The sequence below is a fragment of the Macaca fascicularis genome, chromosome 4 (assembly GCF_037993035.2).
Source record: "Macaca fascicularis isolate 582-1 chromosome 4, T2T-MFA8v1.1".
Classification (NCBI taxonomy): domain Eukaryota; kingdom Metazoa; phylum Chordata; class Mammalia; order Primates; family Cercopithecidae; genus Macaca; species Macaca fascicularis.
The window spans coordinates 13,499,961-13,513,656 of record NC_088378.1 but is presented as its reverse complement, the minus strand read 5'-3'; the positions used below and the strand labels follow the sequence as shown (position 1 = coordinate 13,513,656).

General features: G+C 42.2%; 1 protein-coding gene across 10 annotated transcripts in view; it reads left to right on the top strand.

Moving 5' to 3' along the window:
* PPIL6 (peptidylprolyl isomerase like 6) overlaps window positions 1–13,696 on the top strand; it is a 46,714-nt gene that overhangs the window by 7,382 nt on the left and 25,636 nt on the right. For 5 of the 10 annotated variants that reach the window (XM_045391679.3, XM_045391680.3, XM_005551560.5 and 2 more), the window contains 3 exons: window positions 1,944–2,132; window positions 6,152–6,214; window positions 6,315–6,462. In XM_045391679.3, coding sequence (XP_045247614.2) covers window positions 1,944–2,132; window positions 6,152–6,214; window positions 6,315–6,462 — 400 coding nt within the window. Of the gene's footprint in view, window positions 1–848; window positions 973–1,943; window positions 2,133–6,151; window positions 6,215–6,314; window positions 6,463–13,696 lie in introns of those variants that run through there. The other 5 variants (XM_074036872.1, XM_074036871.1, XM_065543211.2 and 2 more) reach the window with 3 other exon arrangements.

Sequence of the window (13,696 nt, the reverse complement as noted above, 5' to 3'; positions counted from 1 at the left end):
CCTGGCCAACATGGCGAAACCCCATCTCTACTAAAAATACAAAAATTAGCTGGGCATGGTGGCGGGTGCCTGTAATCCCAGCTACTCGGGAGGCTGAGGCAGGAGAATTGCTTGAATATAGGAAGTGGAGGTTGCAGTGAGCTGAGATCACGCCATTGCACTCCAGCCTGGGCGACAGAGCAAGACTCGGTCTCAAAAAAAAAAAAAGGAAAAAGAAAGAAAGTTTGGGGTCCTGTAAAATATGATAACACTGATAAATTTAAACACTACAGGAAGTATTGACCCACTGGCTCTATCAGTGATTTATAGTTCAGCATAGGCAAGTCTCTTCTCTGCCTAGAAGCAGGTTTTGTTAAGGGCATAGGAAGCAAGCAATAGGATATTAAACCTCCAGAGGAGAATGAAGCAAGTTGGCAAGCTGAATGTAAACTGTTCCCCAAACTAGTATTTCTCCAATTGTAGTCTCTAGAGCAGCAGCACCAGCACCTCCTAGGAGGTTGTTAGACATGCACATTCTGGCGGGTTACAGTGGCTCACACCTGTAATCCCAACACTTTGGGAGGCTGAGGTGGGAGGATCTTGAGCCCAGGAATTCAGGACCGGCCTAGGCAATATAGTGAGACCCCATCTCCATAAAACAAATAAATAAATAAGTGCAAATTCTCAGGCACCATCCTAGAATCAGAGTATTGGGGGAAGGGGAGAGGAAACTCAAATTCTGTGATTCTGAGAATCTGAGATCAATGAGAATTTCAGATTCAGTGATTCTCATTGCCCACAAAAGTTTGAGCATAGCTGTTCCAAATTATTCATGGTTTGCCTAGCTGATACTGGGTAATAATAAACCAGATCTCCTCGGAGGGGGCATCCCTCAAGCCCACTGGAGATTTAGAAGGTTTGCCATCAGCGTTGTGTTGATGAAAACGTTAATACACTGCATTTTGAGGGGCTGAAGACGCAGTGCTAAGGAAGGTGAGTTTTTTTCCTCACTGCTCCTGATTGTGCCACAGAAATCCCTGTTGACCCTCATAAGTCATTTCCTAACCTTAAGCCCCACGTCACCCAAAAACCATTTTCACAGTCCTTTACATTGAACCCCATGTCTTACCTGGACCTCCTATCCTTTCCAAGTATGCACACAGTAAAATGTGCTTTAGGAATGAAGACAGAGACTGAATTTTGTTTGCAAGTTAATATAACAAGTATGCCAGGCTCACGATGATTTTTGTTACCAGATTACCATTTATCTTTCTATTAATGTGTCAACCTAAAAGGAAGAAGCTGAAACAAAATTAATATAGAGTGTTTATCTGGGCCAAGGTTGAGGACTGCAGCCCAGGACACATTTCCAAGTTGCCTTGGGAAGTGCTCCAGAGAACAAAATAGAGGCTCAAGTGTTTAAAGAAAAAAGAATAAATCAGAAGAGGGGGCGATTACAAAAGCTGTTGGTCAGGAATTGTCATTGATTTTCAGAAATAACATTGGTTAGCAATTGGCTGTATGTTGTTGAACTATAGGGTGGATGGCTTTTTATGGCTATTTCGTGTCAGCCTAGAGCCCACATAGTAAGTGGAGGTAATTATTTAGCTCCAGGGGGAGTGAGAAATGACTGCTATTATATTTTAAATGCCTTTCTGGGCATGATCATTTAAAGGGGCTCACATTCCTCAGATAAATTTTTTTTTTCATTTGTAACATTTTTGTGATTACTTTTTAGATCATTCTTTGCTTTGTGATGTCAGATTCTTAAAAATTTTCTTAAATTATTTCTGAGAGCAAAATTCTAAAGGACGATAAAAATGTTTAAAAATTATTTTTAAAAGATTCAATATTAGAGTTGACAAATTCAGACCTAGAGTTGATCCCAAGCTCTGGCTTATGGGTTTAGCAAGTTTCCCCCACTTCTTACTTTTTTTCTTTTTTTTTGTCCTTTTCCCTTACAGGAACTCAAAAATGAAACCTGGGAATATTCCTCCTCTGTGATGTCTTTTGTTAATGGTCAGTTCCTGGGTGATGCATTGGGTCTACAGAAATGGGCCCACGAGGTGTGGGATATAGTTGACATTAAACCCTCTGCACTTTATGATGCACTCACTGAGGATTTTTCCACAAAATTCTTAAGAGATACCAAGGCAAGTTATACTAATTTTTAAAGAAAAGTCATGGAATCTTTGACCCTTTATATTGATTCAGCATTAATCATTGACATCCTAACGAAGGAGATTGTAAAAAAGTAGGAGACCAAGTTTAAAGCCTAGTTTCATTTCCATTTGCAAAAGATTATAATATGGTGGTATGTAAAGCAAGTGTGCCTCACAGCACCTGGGCTGCACAGGGAAATCGTCTCTGTACAGGCATTTCTACTTCCCATTAGAGATTTATGTGCATGAATAATCTATTTTAAATACAAAGACCACCCCCTCAGAGAAGGTAAAACCTATCATCCATTTATCTTGAGTGTGAAATATTTAAATTAAGACTGTCCAACATCTAGGCAAGAGCTACTGAGCTAAGACAATGGAAAGTTGATTGAAGAAAGGTGACATTTTAAAGCATGAACACAGGCTGGGTGCGGTATCTCATGCCTGTAATCCCAGCACTTTGGGAGGCCGAGGCAGGCGGATCACAAGGTCAAGAGATCAAGACCATCCTGGCCAACATGGTGAAATGCTGTCTCTACTAAAAATACAAAAATTAGCTGGGCGTGGTGGTGTGTGCCTGTAATCCCAGCTACTCGGGAGGCTGAGGCAGAAGAATCGCTTAAACCTGGGAGGTGGAGGTTGCAGTGAGCCGAGATCGCGCCACTGCACTCCAGCCTGGTGCAGAGCAAGACTCCATCTCAAAAAAAAAAAGCATGAACACATAGTTGGCAAGAGCAACCCCAGACAGGCTGTGCCAGTGGGGAGGTTTCCAGTGGCAGAGGATAGTCATGAAGCTTGAGGTCCAGGGGTGAGAGAGAGCTATCAGGAAGCGATGGCAATAGGAGGGGAGGGACTTTGCAGTTCTGCTCAGAAACCTTCTGGTAGCAACATCTGCATTGTGCAGAAAATCATTTCATGCCCATGGCAGCCTGTGCCCACAGTGAACCAGTGCTAAGATCTGAGCTGTGCAAAGGCAAAGGCCTTGTCTCATTCATCCTTGTTGAACCACTGCTCAAACAGACCTGAAACATAATAGGTGCTCAGTGCATGTTTGATTGAATAAACAGTGCACTTTGAAAATACTGGAAACTCTGGGGTGTGGGGAGGCATTTAATGTTCAAACAGTTAATTCCCAAAGGGTCAGGAGTCTAGCAGTACATGCCCTGGGAATGGCAGGGGGACAGCAAGGAGGCCAGAATTTGTGGGGAATGAAGCTGGGAAGATGAGTTTCAGTCAAGATTCTTGGTGCCAGCATTACCAGACTCCTCTGATTGATTGAAGGTAAAAAGGTGTGTATTGAAAGGGTGCTGTTATCTCACAATTGACAGGAAAGCTGGACAACAGCTTTGGAAAACAGGTGGGAACCAACGAGGCCTGGCAGCAGGAAGACATGGCCAGAGTCACACTGCAGGGATGTGCTGCCAGGGAACTGCCATGGCACTGCTGGCCTTTGTTCACACCGCCACCTTCAATGAGATTAACTGTTCGATGCTTCATTGTCTTTCCATCACTCTCTGGAGACCCTAAGCCCAGGCAGGAGCACCTAGCTGGCAAGCCTAGGTCATATTTCCAAACCCTGGTGCTCTCAGCATGGGGAGAGGGAGAATCTGGCCTCTTTAGGGTCTAGTGAAGGTGGTGGGACCCTGTGAGGAGTTCCCCAGATAGGAAGGGTACTCAGATTTTAATTAGGAAAAAAAATCCAATAGATCCTAAAGAAAATTTGAGGCTGGATTATGATTTATTGTCCATCTGAACGAAGGAGTTAGATTTTATCCACAAGGAAACAGAACTTTATGGAAACAGAACTTTCCATAAAGAGTATGATATAATCCTCTTTGCTCTTCTGGAGAAATGTTTAGGTCTGTGCAGATGCAGGCTGGAGTAGGGGAGAGCTTGGGAGCAGGAGATTGGATAGCAACATGGGTTAGACTTAATGAAAGCCAGAAATAATTCATGGCAGTGAGGATAAAGGATAGTCATGAAGCATTCCAGAGACAATCCTTAGATTTTTTCACATAGAGAGTGGACTTTTGTTGCTGAATAAAACCCAGGATTTGTTTACTTCCAGTTAGAACCATGTGGTAGATAAACATGCTTGCCTGTTTGGCTGCTAGGTGACTGGGACATTACCTTGCGTTGCATTCATTTGAACTCTTTTATTGGCGTTCTCAGGATTATCTATTCTGGACTACCTCATAAAGATAGCATCTTGATGCACGGGGAAGTTTAGTGGTGCCTGAATGGACTGTAAGTCCGTTTCCTAAGTCAACCACGAGTTCCAATATATCCTCTTTATCCTCCTGAGCCTCTGAAGTTTAATATATTATGCCTCCTACTCTTTAGTTACACTGTTCTGTTTTATACTTAAAAACTTGTAGTACAGAAGCTGAGAGGCACAAATTAATTCTAATTAGTATGGATGGAACATTTCATTGCTAGATGCCAGATAGCACAATATTATTTCAGTCTTTTCATTAAAAGAAAAGTTAGAGTGACATGAAAAATATGATATATTTAATTTCATTTGTTTCCTAAATTCTTAAGAAAGAGGACAGGACAAGTTATGCACCTTGCTCAATAAGGTGGCTTTTTTTTTTTTTTTTTTTTTTGATAGGGTCTCCCTCTGTTGCCCAGGCTGGAGTGCAGTGGCACAATCATAGCTCACTGCAGCCTCAACCTCCCTGGGCTCAGGTGACCCTATTGCCTTAGCCTCCCAAGTAGCTGGGACTACAGACACATGCCACCATGCCCAGCTAATTTCTTAATTGTTTTGTAAGGACAGTCTCCCCATGTTGCCCAGGCTGATTTCAAACTCCTGGGCTCAAGCGAGCCACCTACCTTGGCCTTCTAAAGTGCTGGGATGACAGGCATGAGCCAAGGTGGCATTTTAATGTAGGAGATTGGTGCCCAAGATTTGAAATGTACTCCATTAAATGTGCTTTGGCCCCTAAATGAATGCTATTGTGTTGAAACTAGCATTTTCATTTTGAATGCCTCTTTATAGGGCTAGACAAGGTCTCACAGATGTTTTTCTCTACCAGAAAGGATATCAAGTGAAGACAAGCTGGGGGCATCTGTGCACGTGAGGGTATTACTGTATGTAACTTGAAAGCCCAGCATCCTTCTCTTCCCTATCTCTGGTGCTACACCTGCTGTGGATGTAGGGACCTGATTTTCCCACTCAGAACAGATGTGGCCTGGCTCTGGTTAGCTCTGGTTAGAGCTAATCTGTGCTGTCTCTGAAAATCCAGGACGCACAGTAACCAAATCCATGGTGTTCATGATGGATCCTTCCCAAAAATATTCAGGAAAGAAGAGAAGTAGAGAAGAATCCCTGGGCTGTTTTCTTCCCCACACTAGGTGTGGCTATTTCCACACCTAGTTGTAATGTGGTAGATAGCTTGGCCATGTGTTTCACCCCTATGAGATAGGTTAATGTTTTCCAGAACTTTCACTACTGAACGGTTTTAAAAATGTGTAGTGTTGGGTAGGTGTGGCGGTGGCTCATGCCTGTAATTCCAGCACTTTGGGAGGTCAAGGTAGGCGATCCCTTGAGCTCAGGAGTTCGAGACCAGCCTGGGCAACGTGGTGAAATCCCAGCTCAACCAAAAATACAAAAATTAGCTAGGCCTGGTAGTGGTGCATGTGTGTAGTTCCAGCTACTTGGGAGGCTGAGGTGGGAGGATCACTTGAGCCCAGGAGGTTGAGGCTGCAATGAGCTGAGATGGTACCACTGCACCCCAGCCTGGGGGCAGAGCCAGACCCTGTCTCAAAAATAAATAAATAAATACAATAGTAAAAATTAAAATGTGTAAAGTGGGTTGTAAAAACTCAATAAAATGAAATAAACTAATACAAGTCATTCACTTAATTTTACTGTAATATTATCCAATGGTAATGTTATTGAAATCTTATCACTAAAAATATTGCATCTGCTATATTTTTGGTCATTTCTAAAAACTTTTATAAGACTTTGACCTTCATTATATGTTTCTTCTTACTCTTCACAGCATGATTTTGTGTTTTTAGACATTTGTATTGATTCTTCTCCAATTGGAAGATTGATTTTTGAGGTAAGACTTTTTTTTTTTTAATAAGTTTGTGGGGGTAGGATCTATAACTGTTGGAGTGTTAAATATTTAATCTTTGAAACCTTTTGTCTTTATTTTGTAGCTATACTGTGATGTATGTCCCAAAACATGTAAAAATTTTCAGGTCTTGTGCACAGGCAAAGCAGGGTTTTCTCAACGTGGCATAAGACTACATTACAAAGATTCCATTTTTCATCGAATAGTACGGAATGGCTGGATACAAGGAGGGGGTAAGTTTAAAATGTTAAATACAACTTAACTGCAATATCATTTAAATGAGAAGGTCCAGACTTTCGTTTATCTTTATGAAATGTATGTAGAATTAGATATACTTAAAATTAGACATATTTAAAGAATAATTATGCTTTATATAGCCAAATAATGAAGTAAGATATTTGTATTCTTTAAAAAACACTCTAATTATTAAAATAAGTAAATCTAATTTATGTTACCAGGAATATTCCAAATTCAAAAATGACATAAGAGAGTAGGGTGACATTGTATTTTACCAATTTTATTTTCACCAATTTTAAATGCTTACCTAAATACATAATACTTAGAAGTACAGTGGTTTTAATAAGTATACTAAGAGTGGGAATTTGAAAATATAATAAATGGAAAACAACTTGTTTCTCACCAAACATGTTACATTATTACATGTAAAAAGTAATGTCTAGGCCGGGCGCACTAGACATAGTGCTGTAATCCCAGCACTTTGGGAGGCGGAGGCGGGCGGATCACAAGGTCAGGAGATCGAGACCACGGTGAAACCCCGTCTCTACTAAAAATACAAAAAATTAGCCAGGCGCGGTGGCGGGTGCCTGTAGTCCCAGCTACTCAGGAGGCTGAGCTAGGAGAATGGCGTGAACCTGGGAGGCGGAGCTTGCAGTGAGCCCAGATCGTGCCACTGCACTCCAGCCTGGGCGACCGAGCGAGACTCTGTCTCAAAAAAAAAAAAAAAAAAAAAAGTAATGTCTAAAGGAGTTTGGTTTCTATGTTCGCTTTCTTTTCAGGTCAGTCCTTTGGTTTTACATAGACTAGGTGTCTGATTAAAAGCATGGAATTAAATTTTGGGTGCCTTTTGGGGGATATTCCATAGGGAGCAACCAGGCAGCAATTTACAAATAATTGGCTTAGTGTCAAAGGAGATTTGCTTGAACTCGATGACACATTGAGAAGCTTAAATTGGTGTTGACCATTTTTTGTATGATCTGGAACATTCTGATGCTGATGAGGAGAAAAACAGAGATATATTCTGAGCATCCTGCATGTTAATTTCCCTTTGGTTTCTCCACAATGAGATCATACCACAAGTATTGTTATCTAACCTCACTTTCAAGTGTTTTTCCATTTTGTGTCTTTCCACTGAATATGTGGTATCGATCTAACTATGCCAATGAACATAAACATACAAAACGTTTAGCGTCTGCCTAGGTTTTTTTTTTTTTTTTTATCATATTGCTATACCAGTTTAATTAATTTCCCATTGGTGAACATTTAGATGGTTTTCCATTTTTTGTTAGTATAAAACATTTCTCAAGGGGGCCCGTTAATATTAGGGGCTCCTGACACTGAGTTCAGTGTTGACTCTCATGTGCTAGGCTTTCAGATGCTGTGTTCTTTTTTTTTTTTTTTGAGACGGAGTCTCACTCTGTCGCCCAGGCTGTAGTGCAGTGGCACGATCTCAGCTCACTTCAAGCTCCACCTCCCGGATTCAAGCAGTTCTCCCTGCCTCAGCCTCCCTAGTAGCCGGGATTACAGGGGCCCACCCCCACACTCGGCTAATTTTTCTATTTTTTTAGTAGAGACAGGTTTTGCCATGTTGGTCAGGCTGGTCTTGAACTCCTGACCTCAGGTGATCCGCCCGCCTCAGCCTCCCAAAGTGCTGAGATTACAGGCATGAGCCACCACACCCAGCCTCAGATGCTGCGTTCTTTTGTTTCGTTTTATTTTTGGTTTTGCTTAGCTCCCACCACCCTTGCAAGATCTGGGAAAAGTAGGTCGTATTATTTGTTTGTGTTTTTATTTATTTAAAGTAAAATTTCCAAATAGTAAAGTGCCCAGGTCTTGGGTCATGTTTTCAAACAGTGAGGCAGCAATGTTAAGGATGGCTTAGGAAAAAGTGGGATTGCTAGATTCAAAGCCAAGCTCTGATTCATGTAAGTTATACCATCTTGGATATGCCACTGAACCTCTCTGAATCAGTTGCTTAATCATCAAATGGGGATAATGATAAGAATATCACAGGATGTGGTGAGGATTCAATGACCTGGTGTGTTAAAAGTGCCAAGCTCTGGAAACATCCTCTCTCCCTACAGATGTACAGTTTCCACGATCCAGACCCCAAGAGAGGGTTCCTGAATCTCTCACAAGAAAGAATTCAGGGCGAGTTTGTTGAGTAAAGTGTGAGTAAGTTTATTAGGAAAGTAAAGGAACAGAAGAATGGCTACTCTGAAGGCACAGCAGCCCCCGAGGTCTGCTGGTTGCCCAGTTTTGTGGCTATTTTTTGATTATATGCTAAAGGTGGATTATTCATGCTTCCCTTTTTGAGACCATGTAGGGTAACTTCCTGACATTGCCATGGCATTTTTAAACTGTCATGGCACTAATGGGAGTATATCAGTGAGGACGACCAGAGGTCACTCTCATCGCCATCTTGGTTTTGGTGGGTTTTAGCTGGCTTCTTTACTGCAGCCTGTTTTATCAGAAAGTCTTTATGACCTGTATCTTGTGCCGACCTCCTATCTAATCCTGTGACTCAGAATGCAATAACCATCTGGGAATGCAGCCCAGTAGGTCTCAGCCTCATTTTACCCAGCTCCTATTCAAGATGAAGTTGCTCTGGTTCACATGCCTTTGATACCACGGGACTATGTAGAATGTTGGAGGGCAGGAGCTAAATGTGGTTTTGTGCTGTGCTTTAGGATGCCTCCAGGCACTGTTGCTTGCCCTTTGGGACTAACAGGCTCTACCCAGTGGACACTGCCTGTCCCTTCTCCCCACAACTTATCTTCTGACGTCTTACACACTCTGTTGCACACACGGGCTCTGGCTGCCGCCTAAGCACATCAAGCATACATGGGCCCTGAGGCCTCGTTTATTTTGCCTGGGGCACACATCACCCAACCTGTTCCTGCAGGTATCCCTTGTTTCTGATTATTGCCCAGAGTTTATCTCAGCAAGGCCTTACCGTCCCATCCTATATGAAACTGCCATCTTTCTCTCCACACACTCTGCTCACCCCTCCTTCCACCCTCCTACTCCTTACCTTGCTTTATCTTTCTTCCTAGCACTTTTCATCATTAGACATACTACCATATGTTTCTGAGTTCATTTGTTTATTGTCTGTTCCTCTAAATTCCATGGGGGCAGAAATTTTTATCTATTTTATTCACTATGGTATCCCAGGTACTACAACAGTGTTTGAGATATAGTAGGTGCTTAATAAATACTTGTAGAAAGAAAAGAAGGAAGAAAGACAGAGAAAGAAGGAAAATAGATGGTTAAACAGGAAACATACATTCTCTGCATTTTGAAAGTCCAAAGTTAAGATAGCAAGTCGTTCTACCACTTTGGTTGGATTCTCCCTTGGGCTCCCTCGAGGCCTACTTCCTTCAGAAGGATTAAAAAAGTCGGCCCGGCGCGGTGGCTCGCGCCTGTAATTTGGGAGCACTTTGGGAGGCCGAGGCGGGCGGATCACGAGGTCAGGAGATCAAGACCATCCTGGCTAACATGGTGAAACCCCATCTCTACTAAAAATACAAAAAATCAGCCGGGCGTGGTGGCGGGTGCCTGTAGTCCCAGCTACTCGGGAGGCTGAGGCAGGAGAATGGCGTGAACCTGGGAGGCAGAGCTTGCAGTGAGCCGAGATTGCACCACTGTACTCCAGCCTGGGTGACAGAGCGAGACTCTGTCTCAAAAAAAAAAAAAAAAAAATCAACACCAACTCTTTGTTAATCAAAGAAAATGAAACAAACTCTTTTACACAAAAATGATCATGTTTTACATAAGACTAAAAGATATATATATAAAATGGGCGAGGATGTAAGAAAATTCAAGCACTTAACAAAGATTCATTTTTCAATAGCCCATTAGTCACAGAACAATTACCCAACTATTAACAATTAAACCTACCTATATATTAGAAATACATTTCATTTCACCCATACATCCAACACACTTTAAAATGGATAGAGGAAAATTTTATTAACTGGCTTTAGAAAAAAAAAGTACCTATTGAACTCATATATTATATTATTATTATTATGTTGAGACAGAGTCGCGCTTTGTCATCCAGGTTGGATTACATGGCACCATCTCAGCTCACTGCAACCTCCACCTCTGGGGTTCAAGTGATCCTCCTGCCTCAGCCTGCCAAGTAGCAGGGATATAGGCAAGCTCCACCATGCCCAGCTAACTTTTTGTATTTTTAGTAAAGATGGGGTTTCACCATTTTGGCCAGACTGGTCTTGAACTCCCAACCTCACGTGATCTGCCCACCTCGGCCTCCCAAAGTGCTGGGATTACAGGCGTGAGCCACCGTGCCCGGCTGAACTCATGTATTATTGCTTAAAGAAAACATACCGAATTCTTACCTCAGCTTTCCCTTGTAAAAAAAAGTGGAAATCCATAGTCTAGAGATTCTCTTTAAGAATGAGCGTTGCTATGGTGTGAGTTGGCTGAAGGTAAAGAGATATGAATGAAAGTAGTAAAAACAAATAAAAACAGAATGAGCTGCTTTGATAAGCGCAATATGTTTATAACTCATAAAACATTTCATTCATGTTGGGAATTTTCTCGAGCATTACAAAATAATTAATATGCTTCAGGCTTTCCATTTGACTTACATCTATAGGATTTCTTTCCAGTACGAGTTTTCACACGACTTTTAAATTAATTGTCTAAATGAACTTTTCTGTGTTTTTCCAACTACTAGGGTTCTAATCAAGTATGTGTTTTTATATTTATAAGGTCCACCTCCAGTGTGTATTATTATGTGACTTTGAATGGATTCGAGAGAAATGAAGGCATTCCCACATTCTTTTTTTTGAGACAGGGTCTTGTTCTGTTGCTCAGGCTGAGAGCAGTGGCACAATCACAGCTCACTGCAGCCTCAACCTCCCGGACTCAAGTGATCTTCCCACCTCAGCCTCCGAAGTAGCTGGAATTACAGGCACACATTACCATGCCTGGCAAATTAAAAAAAATTTTTTGTAAAGAGAGGGTCTCTCTATGTTGCCCAGGCTGGTCCTGAACTCCTGGACTCAAAGACTCAATCCTCTTGCCTCAGCCCTACCAAAGTGTTGGGAATATAGGCATGGGTCTTAGCCTATCACCCAGGCTGGAATGCAATGGCATGATCATAGGTCTCACTGCAGCCTTGAACTCCTCCCACTTCAGCCTCTCAAGTAGCAGGGATTACCAGCACATGCCGCCATGACCAGCTAAGTTTTAAAAATTTCTGTAGGCTGAGCACGGTGGCTCACGCTTGTAATTCCAGCACTTTGGGAGGCCAAGGCAGGTGGATCATGAGGTCAGGAGTTTGAGACCAGCCTGGCCAATATGGTGAAGCCCCATCTCTACTAAAAATACAAAAATTAGCTGGGCGTGGTGGCACGTGCCTGTAGTCCTAGCTGCTCAGGAGGCTGAGGCAGGAGAATTGGTTGAACCCGAGTGGCGGAGGTTGCAGTGAGCCAAGATGGTGCCATTGCACTCCAGCCTGGGCAACAGATCAAGACTCTGTCTCGAAAAAAAAAATTTGTAGAGACAGGGTCTCACTATATTGCCCAGGCTGGTCTTGAACTCCTGGCCTCAAGCAACCCTCCCACCTCGGCCTCCCAAACTGCTGGGATTACAGGCATGAGCCACCGTACCTGGCCACATTCTGTGCATTCAGAGCTCTTCTCCAGAATGAGTTGTTTTATATCATCAAATAGAACTAGAACACCGAAGGCCCTTACCACATTTCCTCTATTCATAAGACATTTCTTCAGTGTGAGTTCAGAAGGATCTTTTGAGATAAATTTAATGCATTTTATTATCATCATCATCATATTGAGCAGAATGATGAAGATGATGATAATGAGAGGGGGCATTCTAGAAGCATGTGATGCTACATGGGCATGACATTCTGCCAGGCACTGCCCGAGTGCTCTACCTGTGTTATTTCATTTCATCCTCAGAGCTACCTGTGAGGCAGTTACCATTATCCCTGTTTATACAGATAAGCAAACAGTCTTGGAAAAAGTAACCAACATCAACATTTTCATCAAAATCATCTGACTTTAAAGTTTGCTTAAACCAGTATTCGGCACTCTGAATTTGTTGTCAGAAGTATAGCAATAATATCAGATATACAGGGCTGAATTCAAGAGGGTGGACTGTGGCCACAAAAAAAGAATAGTAAATACAGATTGAAATGGTGTCAATATAAAATATTCACCTATGAGATCTGAAGCAGAGGACAAGAGTAATGTTGGTGAGTGTGGGAGGGAGGGGGTAAAGGAATGTGACCAATGGGTAGATAAGTTGGCAGGGGAGAAGACCACCTGGGCGGAGTTCCCTGAGAGAACCAACCCCTAGGATCTGAAGGAATTGATGAGGGGGGGCCCTCAGCTTCCCCATTTCCAGATTTAGCCTTCAGCCATGACAGCTTCCTTTCGAGAGTTGCCTGGGGCTGTGTAGTGAACTGTGGCTGAGTGTTAGGTGAGTCGGGGTGGAGACTTAATAAGGCTTATCAATTAACTTCTGAGCCAGCTTTCGAAATAGTATAATTTAAATGCTGCATGGGCTTTCTGGGATAAATTCTTTTTACATGCTTGATGTTGCATCAGTTTTCTTTGAAAAATAGCACACACACTTTTATTCTAGGTAAATTGCTCATACTGACTTTAAAAAGCGTAGTCCTTCAATAAACATTTATTGAGCACTGTATTAAAGGAGGGAGCGGAGTAGAGCTGAAGTTCGTAGAGAGATACTGATGGGGAGGATGGGGGAGAGAGGACAGACCTCAGAGCCCACTCTTAGCTTTGCTCCTCTTTTAGCTGTGGATAGATAAAAAATAAGTTGTTCATGGAGTCTTTTTATAGTGGGAGCATTGCCTAAACCAAAATATGCATAGCATGTGAACACCTGAAAAAAAACTTGTTACATTATACGAAACTTTATTTCCAATACACTAGGTAAATAAATGAGTTATCACTACAGGATATGAAATTTTAAACATGAATTCTGTTTGCAGCACGTATTTTTTATTCATATTCTTTTTCTTTTTTTCTTTTTTTTGAGATGGAGTCTTGCTCTGTCACCCCAGCTGGAGTGCAGTGGCGCGATCTTGGCTCACTGCAAGCTGCACCTCCTGGGTTTAAGCGATTCTCCTGCCTCAGCCTCCCAAGTAGCTGGGATTACAGGCACCAGCCACCACACCCAGCTAATTTTTGTATTTTTGGTAGAGACAGGTTTCAC